This window comes from Terrapene carolina, unplaced genomic scaffold, assembly GCF_002925995.2.
Source record: "Terrapene carolina triunguis isolate 2854851 unplaced genomic scaffold, T_m_triunguis-2.0 Scaffold119, whole genome shotgun sequence".
Classification (NCBI taxonomy): Eukaryota; Metazoa; Chordata; order Testudines; family Emydidae; genus Terrapene; species Terrapene triunguis.
In genome coordinates, this window is record NW_020664470.1 from 1,603,459 (window position 1) to 1,623,703 (window position 20,245).

A 20,245-nucleotide genomic window follows, 5' to 3' on the forward strand; every position below is an offset into this window, starting at 1 on the left:
TATATCAGTCCTGGCCTCAAAAAACTGGAATGAAAACCAACATTTGAAAAATCTGTAATTGCCGATTGACGGAAGTATGAGTTCCACAAAACTCATAATATGAAAATAGCACATTTTTCACTAATTTTGAATTTTATATAGACTTTTTTTGCACTAGAGGATACATTTCTGCCTAGCATGGTGGTTTCTAGTTGGAGTTTTTTGGTTTTGTTTATTTTTAATGATGATTGGGTCGCTGTGTAGAGTGTCCTACTGCGAGACAATGAAATATTGTCCTAGGGAAGGACAGGGATGTGTCTGTTTGGAATAAAAAAAATTCAAATTGCTCTGATAGAGTTTGGTTGCTCATTTTCATGGCAATTCACATGAAATTGGCTGCCCACCCATTGCAATTCCCAGCCCTATTGGCTTGGTTTGTTTCTCTGTCGAGTCTTCCCCTGAAATAAAAAATCCTAACCAATTTCAGCAGTGGAACTGCAACTCAGAAAAGGTCATTGCTCTGCTTTGATACACCAGGAAGTAAAAGGAGTGACTATTTGAACCAATATCTATCAGTGTTTCTCTACTGTTCAATCTGAGCCCATCACCATAGTATATCAGTACTTGCAGAGATCTGTGAAGTTACTACACGTTTCCAGAGAAAGTAACAATTTGTTGAACCTGCCATATGCTCATATATTAAAACTGTTCCAGTGGGCAAGAGAGATGGCTTTTTCCCCATTTCACCTCAATAGCATCCATTTTCCACTCAGATAGTGTTCCGGTAGACAGCTGGGGAGACAATACAAACAATGCTGACATTTTATTGAGTGAATGTTCTTCATTTATATCACACAGTAAATTTCTTTCTCATAGACACACCCCATGAAGAACCCAGAAGAGGGAAATCAAACTGTCACAGAATTCATCCTCCTGGGATTCGGGACTCTTCCTGAACTGCAAATCCTGCTTTTCCTGCTCTTTCTCTTGATCTACACTGTGACTGTAGCTGGGAACATCCTCATCATTGTGTTAGTTGTGTCTGATCAACACCTTCACACCCCCATGTACTTCTTCCTGGGGAACTTGTCCTGCTTGGAGACCTGCTACACCTCCGCCATCCTGCCCAGCATGCTGGCTAGTCTCCTCACTGAGGACACAACTATGTCATTTACTGGGTGTCTCACACAATATTATTTCTTTTGTTCTCTGGTTGCTACAGAATGCCTTCTCTTATCGGTGATGTCTTATGATCGGTATTTAGCGATATGTAATCCAATGCACTATACAGCCCGTATGAGTGGTAGGTTATACCTCCAGCTTGCAGGTGGCTCTTGGACAGGTGGCTTCCTATGTGGTGGTGTAATAACATTGTCAATATCACAGTTAACTTTCTGTGGTCCCAATGGTATTAATCATTTCTTTTGTGATCTTATCCCCCTGATAAATCTCTCCTGTAGTGACCCTCAGATGATGGAAATGTTGATTTTCACACTCAGCTTGATTTTCTCAGTGGTCCCATTCCTGCTTACCTTGATGTCCTATATCTGCATCATTTCCACCATCCTGAGAATCCCGTCCACCACTGGGAGGCAAAAGGCCTTTTCCACCTGCTCCTCCCACCTCATTGTGGTGACCATTTATTATGGAGCATTGCTAATAGTCTATATGTTCCCAACCACTGACATCCTCAGAGACTTCAAGAAAGTTCTCTCTGTCGTCTATGCTGTCCTGACTCCCCTGGTCAATCCCCTCATTTACAGTTTGAGAAACAAAGAGGTGAAGGAAGCCCTGAGGAAAGCTTGCAGGAAATTTGTGTTTGGACAACACTAACTCATCAGTTCCTTAGGTTAAAATAAAATAGATATAACAAGGGCTGGGGTAGAGCCTGAACTGAAGCCTGCTGTAGTCCCAGGTCATGTTTCCATTAGATTAATTGGGCTTCGTGTCATGCTCTTACAGCGTCAAAGGCATAGGAGAAAGTGGAGACTGTTAGAGCTCTTAAACCTGTGACCCCAGTCTTTTTAGGACCTATGTGAGATGCCACAGGTGAGCACTACTGGGCTGGTGGGTGATACAAACTTGTGGCTGCTCTAAATTCAGGCAATGAGGGGAGATTGTGCTCAGTGAGAGGATGCAGGCAAAATGAACTCATCTGGAACACTAAGCATCCATTCATTGTAAGGTGAGAGACTGATATATATATATATATGTACACACACATATAAAATATACCTACATTATAAAAATATAGAGTTGAAATGTCACCATGGAACTCCAATTTTAGGTAATTGTATAATTAATTTTTGTGCCTTATAGTGTATTTCATTCCCAGACATCATTCAAAAGGAACAGAAAAGCAAAAGAAAACTCCCTGACCTTTGCCACAGAACACCAGCACAGGCCTCTTATTTTCCTATTTTCAACAATGACTAAGGGCCAGTTTTTCAAGATACTTGGGTGCCCAGGGGGATTTTCAAAAGCTTCTGGGCACCTCCCCTCCCAGATGGGGCCCTACAGGTGAGTCAGGCAGGGGAACACCTACCTTCCCTAGGTTTGTTTATCGCTCTGGGGCTTCAGTGTCTGGATACCTGGTGTGGGGCTGCCGAGGGCATGTCTAGAGGCATCTATGGCCCTTTTACTGCAAACACATAGGTGCCTTCAGGGTTTGCTGGCAGCTGAGCAGGGGCTTTGTGTATTCTAGAAGGGGGGCAGATTCTGGGATCCAGATGCTCAAAGTAAACACTTCATGAATCCAGCTCTAAGTCCACATCCTTGTCCTCATGTTATAGCTGGGGAAACAAAGGCAGGAAGAGGTGGTGTTACCTGCCCAGAGTCACTCAGCAGGCTAGTGGCAGGAACATAAATCAATTATCCACAGTCCCAGTCCAGTTCACTATCTGCTCCACCATGTCCAGTTATTATTGACAATGGGAACTAAGGCTGTTTGATGCTGAACTCCCATTCACCATCCATGCAGCGGCGGCTCCAGGCACCAGCACTCCAAGCGCGTGCCAGGGGCGGAAAGCCATGGGGGGCGCCCTGCCAGACCCTGCGAGGGCGGCAGTCAGGCAGCCTTTGGCGGCTTGCCTGCGGGAAGTCTGCCGGTCCCGTGGATTCGGCGGTGGGTAAGCCGAAGCCGCGGGACCAGCGGACCTCCCGCAGGCATGCCGCTGAATCTGCGGGACTGGGGACCTCCCGCAGGCATGCCACCGAAGGCAGCCTGCCTGCCATGCTTGGGGCGGCAAAAAAGCTAGAGCCGTCCCTGCATCCATGGGATTTGTGTGCCTAACATCAGCCTCTTATGGGAAAATCCAGCCTGTACATTTATAGCTAAACCACTATCCTAAGAATTCCTTCACTCCCAGTGGATGTTTTCCACCAGTTCCTTCCCATGTTTTACCATTTTCTAGGAAACCCTAATAACTGTGTATCTGTTACCAAAAGCATTGTGCAATAAAAGAACTAAACTTAGTCTTCTCTTTCTTTCTTTTTCTGGTCATGCTTCCCCTTATCTAGTCCCTTCATAGACAGTGTGAGGAATAAGTCTGTCAAGATTTGCCTACATGTGGAAGTTATATCACTTTAACTATACCAGCCTATCCCCACCTGTGGCAGGGCCACATGCCGTTGTGCCGACAAAATAAAACCACCTCGACAAGAGGTATAGGTCATTTTACAACTAAGTTAGAGCTACACAGAGTCAGTGTAGACCAGGGGTTCTCACAAGAAAAATTTTGGTGGCCTTAGAGTGCGGCCACAAACTCTTGCTGGTGGACACTCTAACAATCTTTCCTAAAATACTTTAGGAAAAACAAATATGCACATATACATGTCCAAATCATAGTAATGTATTTAAGTAGGGTCATTTGCTGACTCAAGAGTAAAAAGAATGTACAATTGTCTCTAGTCTTTACTGGACAGAATAGAAACAAAATAAGGTGCTTTGCATGAGCTTGTATTTTTTGTTATTTCTTTTGCTTTTTTGATTCTTTTTTTAGACTTGCTAGCTAGGAAGTCTAGTGCTGTGAAAACTGATATTTGTATGCTTATTAATATCACTTTAAACAGCAAACTTACTATCTAGCTGGGAGGCAGTGAAAAGTGATATTAACAAACATACAAATATCGCTTTTCACAGCAGTCTTACTCAGCTCTGGCACAAGCCGGGCAACAAATTAAGCCCTGCATAGAGAGATTGGTAGTGTTACCGAAATATCGGGTCCACCTAGCTGAAAGCCAATAACAGCCAGACAGGGATAAGGAGGAGTTGCTTTATTCTGCAGAAGAAAGGAGAGCTTTGCACCTTGGTACAAAAACTCTGTCTTACACACATTTTACAGATCCTTTATACACATTCAGACAAAGGTCCTTGCAGTGTTAACACTTGATTGGTGGTGGTCAGACCCGTGCTTTTGCTATCTGGTCAGTGAAAACCGGCTTGGGACCAGCTCCAACTACCTTAAGGCCTTGAAAGGAAAACAGTTGAAAAGTTCAGGCTACTGTGTACTTGAAGTGTCTGCTTCCCCCTAATGGCCACTCGTTGACATAAAGGCTGCTCTGTTAAGGGGGGGGGATCACTAGTAACTTTCACAGTCCCCCCTTCGGGCCTGACAAATTCAAAAATTGTCAGGCCCGTTACGCAATTTGCGATCAAGCTGGAGGGACAGATACTGGGTTTTCTTATGGACAGCAGAGCTTTTGATCATAGCATTACACAGGCATTTGGCACATTGTATCATTATCCAGATAACACATAGAAAGAAAAGAAAGAAAAGAATCCATTTAACAATTGTTCGAAAGAGCCCCGTAAACCATGACCCAAGGTCTGGAAGGAGGTCCTTAAAACTAAAGGTGTGATCAAGAGATACAGCACGGAAAACAACAGCAGCATTCTTAATGGCTTGTAAATCCTGCTCAATTAAGCCGGAATGATTAGCATAGAAACAACATTTTTCCCCGATGCGAGCACAAGTCCCCCCCTAATTGGTTCATATGCTTGGAAGGAGCATTGAGAATGTTTGCACTTCCACCCAGAAAGTTTCCAAGTATGTCTTCATGGCCACAGATCAGATGGTACTCCTGATGTGTCTGTAAGGGCAGTGGGCCAAGCCTGATGCTCTAGATCATTCCGAATGGCCATTAGCTGGTCATTCAGGAAATCCCAAATTTCTGAACATGCTAGATCCCACTGCAATGCCTTCCCAGCCTCAGTGACATTCAATACCATTTCTGTCAGCAACTTCTGGGTCATAGAACTAAGGGCGGAGATAACATGTAACTCACCAATTCCAGCCTGTACCTGGGTTAGCTGTGCCCCAATTTCTCATCATGTTTTGGTTCTTAAAAATATTCCAAACTGCTGCTGCACTATTGGCCCCATCCCATAGGGATCCGGTCAAGTCACTTTTCTTTCTAGAGGAAATAACCCAAGCCCTCTGTTGTGCTAATCTAATGGCAGCCCCCTGTGAGCAATTTGGGTATGTAGAGGTGATCTGGAAACTGGATAAGGGTAATGAAAATTTAACAGTCCCTAGTGTAGTGTTAATCACAGTTCATTGATATCCTAATACATTTCTTTTTGGTGTAGTACTATACCACATTCCCAAGCATGGGTCCCACAAGTTTCTTCCTGCCAGTGTATAATTCTTTGTTTCTTCACCAGGGTCAGTTCTTAATGTCTCTTGTAGGCAGAAATCCCTGGACTTTGGTGGTTCCAATGGAGCAAGTGTTCCTTCTTCTCTTTTCCTGAAACAGTCATGGTTCAGCATTATACAGGGGAGAGGTTACTAGCACATCACCCTGTAATGGTTTTGCGTCTTCTAAAAAAATTCAAAGGCACAGTAGCTCTGTTAGTGGACAAGGGAGAGGTTACTAGCACTTCACCTTGTCTTTTTTTCCTTTTTCCTGCTGTCCAGAAGGCACAGCAGAGCTAGAAGGAGAAATAGGCTTATCAGTCGGAGAGCCCTCCCGAGGTGGAGGGGTCTTTTTACAGTGAGAAGCATGGGTCCAGGTAGGCAGTCCTTGGCACTTCACAGCGGTGTTGGTGGTTAACAGCACTTGGAAAGGGCCTTTCCAGCACGGAGCCAAAGCAGTCTTTTGTTGATGGACTTTACATAGACTCAGTCTCAATGAACGGCAGGGCTGCTAGGTAGCAGTCTTTGGGTAGCACTTCTTTTATCTGTGAGAAAAGAAACCTAACACATTTTATTAATGCCTGGCAGTGTTTTGCAGATCTCATAGTTGCTTGGGCACATTCAGGCCCCCCTTTTCTTGGCTGTCAGCCAAGTCTTCGCTGTGGACAGTGTCCTTGGATGGGGCCAGCATCTTATCTTTGGACTGAGCTTGCTAGCTATTTTTTTCCCAGTTAACTCGTTCTGTTCTTTTTCCTTCTCCCCTTCTTGGCTTCTTTTAACCTACAAAGGAAACTTCCACTCTTCATTCATACACCTTTTCCCAACAATGAACACATACACATTGCCATTATACAGTACATTAGTCTTATTACTCAATGTATGCCATGTACACCCTTCCAGTAAAATAACTTTATTACAGAGCTTTGGAGCAACAACCCAGGACAAGCACACCCACCTTTGAGGAGTCCACTCGGTACAACCTCTGGTGTCCAATAGCTTTCCTCCCTCCCCACCCTCTGGCTAGAAATCTGAGGTAGCCAGAAGGATCCCATGGGCAATATGGGGAATGGATTAACCTTCCATGTCCTTGCTTCCAAAGACTGTTGGTATGCAAATTTTAACAACAATTTTGGCCATAGAACACAAAAATAATTCCTATTGTGCCAGTAAATGCATGGTACGTTGAATGCTATTCAGCTGGCATTCGTTTTCTCTGATGATCTGAAAGACAAAAGAACAGAGGTCTACCCCTTCTGGGCAGTCAATCATTGCTTAAAATATTTCCTTTATATACACATACTCTTGTTGATTTTAGGCAAAACAGAATTACCCCATATTTCCTTGTATTTGATTCATAGGCAGTCCAGGTTTCAGTGGGTTCTACCTTATTAGTTAGAAAATTGCATTAATAAAGATGCTTTCTGGCTTGCTTCCAGATCCAAAGCTATCCACAGCTTAAAGATTCTTACTTAAAAATAAAAGGACACAATTAACTTTCCCAGACTTTTGATTGCCTTTTACTTCTAACTCCTGCTTTCAAACACACAGTGATCTGAAAAAGACAACACAACCTATATTGGTAGGTTTGCATTTCTTTTACCTCTGCTACAATATACACTGCACATGTTCTGGGGAAAATGCACATCCTCTCCACAATTCAATTTCCACAACACTAGCCACATCAATTTCTACACAAGGTGTAACTTTCTTTTTTGAACACCGGGTAAAGACCATTTACTTAACATATAATCTAAAGGGCTATCCTCAGAGGGTTTTACCAGAGACCCACCCATCTGTCTCCTGACACTCTAACAGAGAATTACACAGAGAACAGAGGGAATTATGGCCTAATAGGATCCTATTACAGGAATTTCTACTAATACTGACCGCTACAGGGGACGGGACAGAAGGATCCCAATTCGACCTCAGAGCTTCATCGCACGTGATGGCTTCCACTCTGAGGAATTATGAATGAGAGGCTCAGTTCCGTTCACACACCTAACGCCCAATGTATAAGACAGAAATTCATTAACCGGTTAACCAGACCAGAACCAGATAGTGCCTCCTTATCCTATTAGGACTCACCTTATCGGAACACGAACCCCAGGGGCCGCAGTGAAGCAGAGAAAAGGGGCAAAACACCCCATTGGCGCCATTCCCAGTTCACCACAGCAGTCCGGAGTCCAATGTCCGAGCTAGGAGAGTCCCGGCGGAGTCTCCAGAAACTGTTACCGAAATATCGGGTCCACCTAGCTGAAAGCCAATAACAGCCAGATAGGGATAAGGAGGAGTTGCTTTATTCTGCAGAAGAAAGGAGAGCTTTGCACCTTAGTACAAACACTCTGTCTTACACACATTTTACGGATCCTTTATACACATTCAGACAAAGATCCTTGCCGTGTTAACACTTGATTGGTGGTTGTCAGACCCGTGCTTTTGCTATCTGGTCAGTGAAAACCGGCTTGGGACCAGCTCCAACTACCTTAAGGCCTTGAAGGGAAAACAGTTGAAAAGTTCAGGCTACTGTGTACTTGAAGTGTCTGCTTCCCCCTAATGGCCACTCGTTGACATAAAGGCTGCTCTGTTAAGGGGGGGATCACTAGTAACTTTCACAGTAGGGAGGCAGCAGGACCAAGAGGTGATGGAGGGCTGAGGGAAGCGGTGGGATCCAGAGACAATGGGGGGTTGGTTAGCCTGCAGCCTGAGCTTGAAGCTCTGCAGCCAGGGGATGGATCCCCACAGCCAGAACCTGCCACCCCAGGGTGGAAGCCGGAAGCCCAAGCCCCGCTGCCTCTGGGAAGGTGGGGAACTCACATGAGCTGACTGCTCCTCTGGTGTTTGTGGCTCCAGACAGGGACAGGGCCAACCCCTGCTGCCAGCCCCAGGAGAGGCGCCACTGCTCTGCTGCCCCCCCCATCACTGTCCAGGAGGCTGTGGCCGCAAGAAGAGCCCCTGGTGGCCGCAGGTGACCACAGTGGTCACATTTGAGAAACAGTGGTGTAGACACTACACTTGCTCATGTCACCTTACGTGACCTTTGGGATGTGTCGCACAATGCCATCATGACCGCTCTGGTCAGCAGTTTCAACTCCACTGCTCTGCATTTACACAGGTATTTGCCACATGTATGCACCGTTTAAAAGCCCAGGATTTTTTGATATTCCACTTCCTGTTTGCTTGATGTGGAAAACTCACATAGCATCTTCCAAGCTGACCACGCTGGTTTATCACAGCAAATGCACTCTGGCATGGAATTCCCCAGATTTGCTGGGTCTGTAGGGAAAGGAGGCTGTGCAGTCGCAGCTCTGATCCAGCCATAGAAACTTTGATACCTATGAGCAGATCGCTCATGGCATGGATGAAAGGGACACGCAATAGTGCTGTGCTAAGATCCAGGACCTGAGGCAGGCATACCGGAGAGCAAGGGAAGTCAGCCATCACTCTGGAGCAGTGCCAAAGACATGCCACTTCTACAAGGAGCTACACACCATCCTTGGCGGCGACCCCGCCTCTACCACCAAGAGCCCTATGGATACCTTGCGGGGGACTGGATGCAGCTGCTGGTGGAGTCAACCCCAGTGATGAAGTGGTGGATGAGGAAGTCAAGTTGGAGAGAGATGTGGGACAGGCGACAGGGTTGTCTGGAGGCCTGGCAAGCCAGGACCTCTTTCTAACTCCAGAGGGATCTAGCCAGTCCTAATACTCTGGCTCTGGTGTACCTGAAGCAGGAGAGGGAAGCTCTGGTAAATGCTCATTTTGGTTTGATACTGCAGAGTGACATGAGGGAGATGTGTCCTTTATTTAGTTACATGATGCAAGTGGAAGAAGGGATAGAAATTAAGAACACTAGGTACTGTTTGCCTCTGCATCTATTTCCACTGTGCTGCTACGCACTTGGCGCCCTGCAGAAAAGTTTGCTAATACACACAAGGCTCGCCCAGGAATCCTCCATTGTGATCTCTAGGAAATTTTCCTGAAGGTACTCTGCAATTCTCTGCTGAAGGTTCCTTGGAAGATCTGCTTTGTTTCTTCCCCCCTGTGACGGGGTTTGACTCACCACGTCTGGTGCCTCCCGCTGGTCATCCAGGAATTAGCTCTCGACCGCTGCAGAGCGCCCTCAATGTGTTGTGTCTTGCCCATCATCTGCTCTGCTGCCCTGGGACCCACATGCTCTTCACTTGGTGACGCCCCCTTCAGGACAGTCTTCGTCCACTTCAGGACACTGCCCTCCGGCAGTGCCTGCTACTCCAGTTTTACCCCCTTTCGGGGGGGTGTTAACAGCAATCCCTCTGTCTGCACCTGCCTTGGTGGCCAACCACAACCCTAGAGTCTAGCCCCTTGTCTCACATGCAAGTTGCAGTCTGTCTCAGCCCCACTCCTCGGTGGCCAGGTGCAGTGCAAGGGGTGAAGGGGGGGACCCAGGCCCACCTGCTACTCTGGGTCCTGACCCAGGCACCTTCTAGTGGCAGCCTCCCTCTGTCTTCCTTATCTCCCTTCTCGTCTGCTTAGTTTCCCTGGGCCACTTCCCCTTTGGCCCTATGCGCCTTCTTGACCCTTTTTAGCAGGGGCAGGTAACTGGGCCGGAGCTCCACTCTGCTCCCCCAAGCCTGCCCAGCACTGCTCTGTCCAAGGTACTACTCCTTAGCTCAGGAGTCAGTCCTCCTCCCTCGCTAGTCAGGGAGTGACTGCCTTCTCCTCTGCTAGGAAGCCTTTATATAGGACCCAGTGCGGTGCTGATTGGTTGTCTCCGCCTCTGCCCTGATCAGCTCTCCCCAGGCCTTTGTTGATTGGCTGCTGGTCTGTGCAGCCTCTCTGGCCTGGTTCAGCCCTTTTTCTCAGGGAGTGGGGCACCACCACACTACACCCACCCATAGGAACCTCTGCCATGCCAATAGGCAATTACTTCAGCAGGAATGAAAGCAGCACACAGGCAAGCAGTATACGGACACAGTCTGAAGCCGGATGCATGCAGAAGTTGCACCCTTACATCCTCCATTACCCTCAATAGTGCGATATCAGCTTCAGTCGCCCCCGGCTGTGGAAAACACTGTAAGAATACAGAATAGTGTCCCTAGGCACTTGTGATCCTCTTCTGAATCCACCGTGTCCCTTTGTCCCATATTGTACTATAGCAAGGAGGTGTGGCCTCCCTCAGAGATTGACAGGAAGGGACCACGACACACCCTCTGGTGTGCAGAACCATAAAAGCCATACCCGCCCCGACGGAAGCTGGAAGCAGAAATATAAAAGGCGGGCCCTGCAGCTTAGTTGGGCTGGAGCATCCAAGGGAGACAGAGGCATCCTGCCTGCTGTTGGATCCTGCAGAAGACCCCTGCTGAACTGAGGACTGGCCAGTTGTCTCTGGGCCATCAGCTGACTGAGACACAGAGGAGTTGCTGGGGTTGCCACCTGAGGACTGGCTTGACCTCCCAGAGCCACTGGCCAACCAAATCACCAAGGAGCTGCTGGGGCTGCCACCTGAGGACTGGCCAGAGCTCTCTGAGGAGACAGAGGACAATCAAACTATGGAGGTACCAAACCCCAGGGATGCAGGAAGTAGCCTGGGGAACTAGACTACCATCTGATTGAGTACTGACCTGATACTAGGTCAGCGTATTGCAGGTGGATCCCTGCTGACCCAGTGGTGGACAACTCTGCCACTGTTAGGGCCCTGGGCTGGGACACGGTGGACTTGGGTGGTCCCGGGTCTCCCTTCCACCTTGTGCTCTCACCCCTGGGGAGGCCAGCCTCCCCACCTTTAGACCAGGAGGCCTGCGTTTGTCAGCCATCCGCCAGAACCAGTATCACACTGTTAAACAATAGAATACCAATTGACATTTATTAAATATTTTGGCTGTTTTTCTACATTTTCAAATATATATATTTCAATTACAATACAGAATGCAAAGTGTACAGTGCTCACTTTATATTATTCTTATTATAAATATTTGCATTGTAAATATAATAAACAAAAGAAATAATGTTTTTCAATTCACCTCATACAAGTACTGTAGTGCAATCTCTTTGTTGTGAAAGTGCAACTTACAAATGTAGGTTTTTTTTGTTACATAATTGCACTCAGAAATAAAACAATGTAAAACTTTAGATCCTACAAGTCCACTCAGTCCTACTTCTTGTTCAGACAGTCGCTAAGACAAACAAGTTTACAGGAGATAATGCTGCTAAACATTCGTATGCCCCTTCATGCTTCAGTCACCATTCCAGAGGACATACTTCCATGCTGATGACACTTGTTAAAAAAAACAATGCATTAATTAAATTTGTGACTGAACTCTTTGGGAGAGAATTGTATATCTCCTGGTCTGTTTTACCTGCATTCTGCCATATATTTCATGTTATAGCAGTCTCAGATGATCACCCAGCATGGTGTTCATTTTAAGAACACTTTCACTGCAGATTTGACAAAATGTAAAAATGGTACCAATGTGAGATTTCTAAAGATAGCTAGACCACTCGACCCAAGGTTTAAGAATCTGAAGTGCCTTCCAAAATCTGAGAGAGATGGAGTGTGGAGCATGCTTTCAGAAGTCTTAAAAGAGCAACACTCCAATGTGGAAACTACGGAAACCGAACCACCAAAAAAGAAAATCAACCTTCTGCTGGTGGCATCTGACTCAGATGATGAAAATGGACATGTGTCGGTTTGCGCTGCTTTGGATCTTCATAGAGCAGAACCATCATCAGCATAGATGCATGTCTTCTGGAATGGTGGTTGAAGCGTGAAGGGACATATGAATCTTTAGCGCATCTGGCATGTAAATATCTTGCAACGCCAGTTTAAACAATGCCATGTGAGCGCCTGTTCTCTCTTTCAACTGATATTGTAAACAAGAAGCGGACAGCATTATCTCCTGAAAATGTAAACAAACTTGATTGGCTGAACATGAAGTAGGACTGAATGGACTTGTAGGCTCTAAAGTTTTACATTGTTTAATTTTGAATGGAGTTATTTGTTGTACATAATTCTACATTTGTAAGTTCAACTTTCATGATAAAGAGATTGCATTACATTACTTGTATTAAGTGAATTGAAAGACTTTCTTTTTTACAATGAAAATATTTTTAATAAAAAACTTAAGTGAGCACTGTACACTTTGTATTCTGTGTTGTAATTAAAATCAATATATTTGAAAATGTGGAAAACAGCCAAAATATTTATATAAATGGTATTCTATATTGTTTAACAGCGTGGTTAATCGCACAATTAATCACGATTAATTTTTTTAATCGCTTGCCAGCCCTAATTTTTTTTAATGGCATTTTGATGGCATTACACTGTTGACTCATATTTACCTAGTGATCCACTATAACCCCCAGATCCCTTTCCACAGTACTCCTTCCTGAGTAAGACTGCTGTGAAAAGCGATATTTGTGTGTTTGTTAATATCACTTCCTAGGCAGTCATTTCCCTTTTTGTATTTGTACAATTGATTGTTCCTTCCTCAGTGGAGTACTTTGTATTTCTCCATATTGAATTTCATCCTCTTTACTTCAGACCATTTCTCCAGTTTGCCCAGATCATTTTGCAACCCCTCCCAGCTTGGTATCATCTGCAAACTCTATAAATGATGTACTCTCTATGCCATTATCTAAATCATTGATGAAGATACTGAACAGAGCCGGACCCAAGACCGATCCCTGCAGGACCCCACTTTGATGATTACTCTTTGAGAAAGGTTTCAACTAGTTATATAACCTCCATCTAGCCTATATTTCCCTAGTTTATTTCTGCATTAATTTGGAATGTGATAATGTATTGTGATTTACCAAATTAAAAGCAGCCAACTGACAAAGAGGCCAGAATGAATAATTCACAGCTTAGACCCTTGGGGTGTATCTACACTCCAGCCATGGGTGTTAATGGTAACTCCTATAAACATAGCCACTGTAGCCATACGCTAGCCAGCTCGCAAAAAATATAAACGAGGGAACCGTGGTACTGGCTTCAGTGCCAGCTGGACAAGCAAGAATGTACCATGGGCAAAGGGGCTCTCGGGGCAGCAGAGGGTGAGGGATGGGAAAGGGGCAGCTCTACTGTAGCATTGATACTAGGGATAGCAAACATTGAGAAAGGGGTGTCTATGCACTAGGGGCAGCAGAGGCTGAGGGGTGGGGAGGGCCAGCTATACTGTATAATGGGCACTAGGGGGAAGCAAAGATTAATGTGGCCAATGTTTTATGCATCCTTTCTAATGATCTCTAGATGGCAGCTGATCATAGAGAATGGCAAATAGATAGTAAGAATTGTTAAACCTGAGATTTCAGTTTAAAATATTGCTTAGGTGATTAAGTGTCAATAAATGTGGATATAATAATTTAAGCCCTGGTATGTGACGATTCAGGTCTATCCCTTTTATTATAGACAATTTTCAGTTTAGACATGTATCCTATAAATAATTTGGCAATGAGATTTCATCCCTAGCTGCAGTATGTTTGCCAGAGATTAATTAAATAACAACAACAAAAACCACCCCACCCTCTTTTTCCAAAATACAATTATGTGAGCACAAAAGTTCGACATTTAGGCATTATGAACAACAAAGCTTTGGTGTTATTCACACTGGTTTTAAATTGGAATCAGACCTTATTACATGGTTAAGTAGCAGATTATGATAGAAGAGCACTGGGAATAACAGTCTTCTAATTTGTTTTGTATTCAGGAATAAATATTTGTGTTTGTCTGTAAAGGCTGGAGCAAACATTTACTTCATGGCAAGAAGTGACAGTACGTCAAAGTTAATGCTGAAAAAGGACAGTTTTGTAGTCAAGTTGCAGAATATGTTGCAATACACACAACTGAAATTATTATATTGACTGTACCCAAATTGGACCATGATTTGGCTAGTATCAATGTATAGAACACTGTCCTCTACTGGATGGCATCAGTGCTGTTGGTTATCATACACTCTAGTAGACCAATTAGAGGCCTATTGTTCTGATACAAGATTATCTAATTTGTATAATTACTGTGGCACTGAATATCCATGTGACCCTGAAAATTGTCAGGGATTTGGGAAGAAATTATTTGCACTTTATAATCTTAAGTCTCTGACCTTCATGATTCTATTGTCTTGGCTTTTCCAAGAAGCCTGAGAGAGTTAGCTGCCAAACTCTCATAGCAGTGTCATGGGAGTTGGGTGTTTATTGTGTACATTACCCCCCCTCCTTGGAAAATCCCAGCCTAAATGTGTAAAGCACCTTGTTGTCCCTCCACTTTATCTGAGCAACAAACAGACAACATTTTCACAAACACTTAAGTGAACTTAAAAAGTGATTTAGGAGCCTAAAACCTGTTGTCTTTCAATGAGGTTTAGGCTGCTAAGCCCTTAGTAATTTAAGGCATTTTTGAAAATCGGAGATAGGCTCCTAAATGTCTTAGAATTTTTTTTAAATGTTACCTGAACTTATTGAGTAAGCTTATTGGATGGGGACTGGGGACTTGTGTTTCCTGCTATTGAGGGCAACAGGAGGTTTGTTTAGAGAAAGTTCAAGCTCAGCTAAAGTATGCTGAGATTTTCAAAGCTGCCTAAGGGAAATAAATGAGAAATCAGTGTATAAATCACATAAGCAGCTTTGAAAATCTCTGATGTAAAATCTAGAATTAGTGCATGTTTTCTTGACAGTCACCATAGCGTTCACCCAATAAAGAGAGAGATTAATTGTAGAATTAGAAGTTTCTTCCCTCTCTAGGACTTTCCCTTTGAGATTAGAGGTTTGACTCTACTTGTTCTAAAAACAAACCAAATACCAACTTTTCCTTGCCTGTTACATTCCCCACAGCAGACGTGCCTCGGGAGACTGCACCTTCCCACAGAAGGATATGTAACGAATCAGGAAAGACCTTCCCCATTCGGGAAATACAGTGTGCATTACTATATGAAGCAAAGGAACCCCGGTAGCTGTTCTGGGATATGATGTTCTATTTACAGGGAACACGGAAGCACATGAATGTGGTGGGGAGAGAAGCTGGACTGAATAACCTGGATCCTGACCCCTGAAATGCTGAGTGAGGAGGTGACAGCAGATTCCAGCTGCTGACTGACCCACATTAGAGGCAAATCAACCTTTTCCTCCCTTCTTCTTGAAGCTCGAGGTTTTTGAAGCATTAACAGCTTGTTAGGTAACTAATCCCAGGGGAATCCAAGGGGAATTTGGCAATGATCTCTCTCAAAGTCCCCACTCAACGCAAAAGGACTGAATTTCGAAAAAGGCAAGACCTGTCACCTCGGCTATCCTAACTCCTTATCTGGTCCCCATCCCCATGGTATCTGGGCACCTCGCTGTCTTGAATGTATCTATCCTCCCACCACCCCATGAGGTGCTATTATCCCATCTTTACAGATGGGGACCTGGCACACAGAGGGACAGATGTGTGCAGACACCCTTAGGGGGAGTTGAAATCAATGGGTGTTAGGTACTGCACCCAATCTGGCACCAATCCAAATTTTTAGGTACCTACAGAGCTTTGAAAATCTGGCCTAAAAGTCACACAAAGATTTTGTGACAAAGGAGGGAATTGAACCAATATCTCCCAAGTCCAAGGTGAGCTTTTCAAACCCTGAAGCAACCTTCATTCCATTGGCAGCACACTTGCTGGGGCGCGAAGTGTTAGAAAGATGGTATGGGTAAAACAGAGCTGATATTTGCTGCTTTGCTCAGTGCTTGGGGAGGAGACATTGGCTATGAGTAGGGTTTGCAGAATTTAGGGTTTTTAATGCAATTTTGCTGACTATTATTGATTTTTATTGAAGTTTTTCCTGATTTGCAGCTATTTTAATTATTACGGTTGGAGGAAATTCAACGGGGGGCGGGGGTAGGGTTAGAATCAGGGTTAGGGAACCTCTGACAGCAGGGCTGCCAGGGACTCCCAGCAGTGACCAGTGGCTTACTGGTGGCTCCCTGCATGGGCAAGAGGTCCAAGACCCTGGGGTGAAAGGTGCAGGGAAGGCACCTCTGTCCCAGTGCATCAACCTTCCATGGCCAGGGCTGAGAGGAGGAGGATGACAAGCCCCCGGTCACAGGGGTGGCCACTGCATAGTTAAATGGCCCCATCGATGGGCAGAAGCCATTCAGCAGCTAGGTGGACCACGCCACAGCCAGGCACACTTCCTCCCTCTCGCAGCCCAGACTGTGGGTCTCAGCTCTGGCCAGCCTTCCCCGCACCTTGTGCCTGCAGGGATGGGTGTCACCAGCCTCACGGACATGCAGGAAGCCCGCCACAGCTAGGCTGTCAGGCCACCCCCTGTCCTGATTTTTCACACTTACTATCTGGTCACCCTAGCTGTTACTGCCCCACTTGCTCACTGCAGTGATATCTGGGTGCAGAGGATTCTTTGCACGGTCACAGAGCTGCTGAAACCATCCCCACAGGCGCAAGGTATGGGGGGGAGGGGAAGGCTGTACTAACACCGACTGTTATTGATATTTTTTGTTGTTGGTTTCAGTGTGTCAGCAGAGATCAACATTTACCAACATCTATCGATTGAAATCGAATCATGCCAAGCCGCGCTATAAGTTTCAAAAAGGCTTGTTGTATTTTGTTTTATAAAATTAAATAAAATAAAAATAAATTAAATTTAAATAATTTTAAAATATGCCAATTTAATGCAATCAAACATAACATTTTAGGAATATAAAATATAAATATATAAATAAAATTAATAATAACTGCATTTTAAAGTCAAAATTGGAATTAAATGCAACATTTGATATCATGGAATTGCCAATGAAATGGAAATTTGGGTTCTCCACTGCTGTAATAATATGAAAATAGAATGTTTGTTACAAATTTCATACAGAAATCATTCATGCAAAAGAGGGTACCTTTTTAGCTAAACTGGTGGTTTCTAGCTGGTGTTTTGTTATTTTAAGTAAAGATTAGGTAACTGTATGACCAGTAATAACATTTTCACCCCTGGGGGCTAACTGCAGGGTATCTCAGACTTTATTCCTTTTTGCATAAGATGGACATCCTGCTGGGTCTTTGTATGCCAAGTATCCTAGTGCAGGACAATGGAATATTACCACAGGGAAGGACAGGCATTCTTGTTTGTTTAGGAGATGTCATAAACATACAGCTAAGAGTAGCATAAAATCCCTTCTTTACCTGTAAGGGGTTAAGAAGCTCAAATAACCTGGTTGGCACCTTACCAAAAGGACCAAGAAGGGAAGAAGAACCTTTCAAATCTGTGGTGGGAGGTTTTGTTTTGGTCCTCTTTGTGTGTTCTCTTGGACAGAGAGGGACCAGGGCAGGAAAAACCCTACCTGAAATAACCATCTAAGATTACAAAAATTGTAAGAGGAAGGAAATGCATTAGATTATACTTTGTTTTAGCTTTTGAATTTTTCCTATGCTAAGAGGGAGGTTTATTCCTCTTTTTTGTAACTTTGAAGTTTTGCCTCGAGGGGAATCCTCTGTGCTTTAACTCTTATTACCGTGTAAAATTACCTTCCATCCTGATTTTACAGTGCTTCTTTTACTTTTTTCTTTATAATAAAGTTCTGCTTTTAAGAACCTGATTGGTTTTTAGTGTCCTAAAAACCCAAGGGGCTGGTCTGTGCTCACCTTGTTTACCTATTTGGTTGTTATATTATTCTCAAGCCTCCCAAGGACAGGGGGTGAAGGGGCTTGGGGGACATATTTTGGGGAAACAGGAATGCCAAGTGGTCCTTTTCCTGAATCTCTGTCTAACTCATTTGGTGGTGGCAGCAGTACCATCCAAGGACAAGGAATGATTTGTGCCTTGGGGACGTTTTTATCCTAAGCTGGTAGTAATAAGCTTAGGGAGTCTTTCATGCGGGTCGCCAAATCTGTACCCCAGAGTTCAGATTGGGGAGGGAACCCTGACAGGATACAATTTTCAAAGGGTGATAATAGAGTTTGGCTGCCAATTTTCCTTGCAGTTCACTTGGAGTTGGTTGCCCACCCATTGCAATTCCCAGCCCTGTTTGCTTGGTTTATTTCTTTATTGTGGCTTCCCCTAAAATATAAAATCCTGACCCATTTCAGCAGTGGAACTGCAACCTATTTTGTTCTGCTTTTAGACACCAGGAAGTGATGTATGTGACTATTTGAACCAATATCTGTCTAATCTGTCTGTACTATTGTGTATGAGCCTCTTCACCATCTGTGCCTCTGTCAAGGTAATACACAGGTTTCAAGAGAGATTAAGAATTTGTTTTAACCTGCAGTCTGCTCAGATATGAAATCTATTCCAGGGGTCAAGAGAGATGGCATTTCCCCTCCCCTGGCTTCCATTCTCCATTCAGCTATTGTTCCGGTAGCCAGCAGAGAGAGAAAATGAAAACAATGCTGACATTTATTGGGTGGATGTTGTTCATTTATGTTGCAGCATTAATTTCTTTCCTGTAGTCACACTCCATGGCGAACCCAAAACAGGGAAATGAAACATCCATTACAGAATTCATCCTCCTGGGATTCGGGACTCATCCTGATCTGCAAATTCTTCTCTTCCTGCTGTTTCTAGTGCTGTATATGGCAACAATGGCCGGGAACATCCTCATCATTGCACTAGTTGTGTGTGATCAGCACCTCCACACCCCCATGTACTTCTTCCTGGGGAACTTGTCCTGCTTGGAGACATGCTACACCTCCACCATCCTGCCCAGGATGCTGGCCAGTCTCCTCACTGAGGACAGGAAAATTTCCTTCAATGGGTGTCTCACACAATTATATTTCTTTGGTTCTCTGGTTGCCACAGAATGCCTTCTCTTATCAGTGATGTCTTATGATCGGTATGTAGCGATATGCAATCCAATGCACTACACAACCCGTATGAGCGGCAGGGCCTGGTTCCAGCTTGCAGGTGGCTCTTGGATAGGTGGCTTCATAGGTAATAGCATAACGACATTGTCAATATCCCAGTTAACTTTCTGTGGCCCAAATCGTATTGACCATTTCTTTTGTGATCTTATACCCCTGATAAATCTCTCCTGTAATAACCCTCAGCTGATGGAAATGTTGGCTTTCACACTCTGCTTGATTTTCTCACTGGTCCCATTCCTGCTTACCTTGATGTCCTACATTTGTATCATTGTGACCATCCTGAGAATCCCGTCCTCCACCGGGAGGCAAAAGGCCTTTTCCACCTGCTCATCCCACCTCATTGTGGTGACCATTTATTATGGAACTCTTCTAATTGTCTATATGTTCCCAATGACCAGCATCCAGAGTGAGTTTAACAAAGTGCTCTCTGTCATCTACACTGTCCTGACTCCCTTGGTCAATCCCCTCATCTATAGCCTGAGAAACAGAATGGTGAAGGAAGCCCTGAGGAAAGCTTGCAGGAAATTTGTGGTTGAAAAATGCTAACTGATCAGCTGCCTTAGGTTAAAATAAAATAGATATAACATGGGCTGGGATAGGGCCTGAACTGAAGCCGACTGAAGTCCAAGGTCCTGTTTCCATTATATTATAGGGTTTCATGTCATGGTCTTACAGCGTTGCAGCCCTGGAGAAAGTGGAGACAGCGAGCCCTCTAAAAACCTGTTACCCATTGTTTTTAGGACCCATATTAGATTCAATAGATGGGTAATACTGGGCTGGTGGGAGACTGCCCCTTCCCACAGAAGGATATATAATGAATCAG

The 20,245-nt window shown here is 44.5% G+C and overlaps 2 protein-coding genes across 2 annotated transcripts; both read left to right on the forward strand.

The window, feature by feature from the left end:
- The first annotated feature begins 864 nt into the window (after nt 1-864).
- LOC113406686 (olfactory receptor 11A1-like) lies at nt 865-1,812 on the forward strand. Its single transcript, XM_026652497.1, has one exon. The coding sequence runs from the start codon at nt 865-867 to the stop codon at nt 1,810-1,812; it is 948 nt and encodes a 315-aa protein (XP_026508282.1).
- Nucleotides 1,813-19,017: 17,205 nt separating this feature from the next.
- On the forward strand, nt 19,018-19,968 carry LOC112104730 (olfactory receptor 1020-like). The gene has a single exon (XM_024197225.1). It carries the CDS (start codon nt 19,018-19,020, stop codon nt 19,966-19,968), a length of 951 nt encoding a protein of 316 aa, XP_024052993.1.
- Nucleotides 19,969-20,245: the final 277 nt, after the last annotated feature.

Coding starts and splice junctions, on each gene's coding strand:
- LOC113406686 (XM_026652497.1), top strand. CDS start 865: ATGAAGAACCCAGAAGAGGGAAATCAAACTGTCACAGAATTCATCCTC.
- LOC112104730 (XM_024197225.1), top strand. CDS start 19,018: ATGGCGAACCCAAAACAGGGAAATGAAACATCCATTACAGAATTCATC.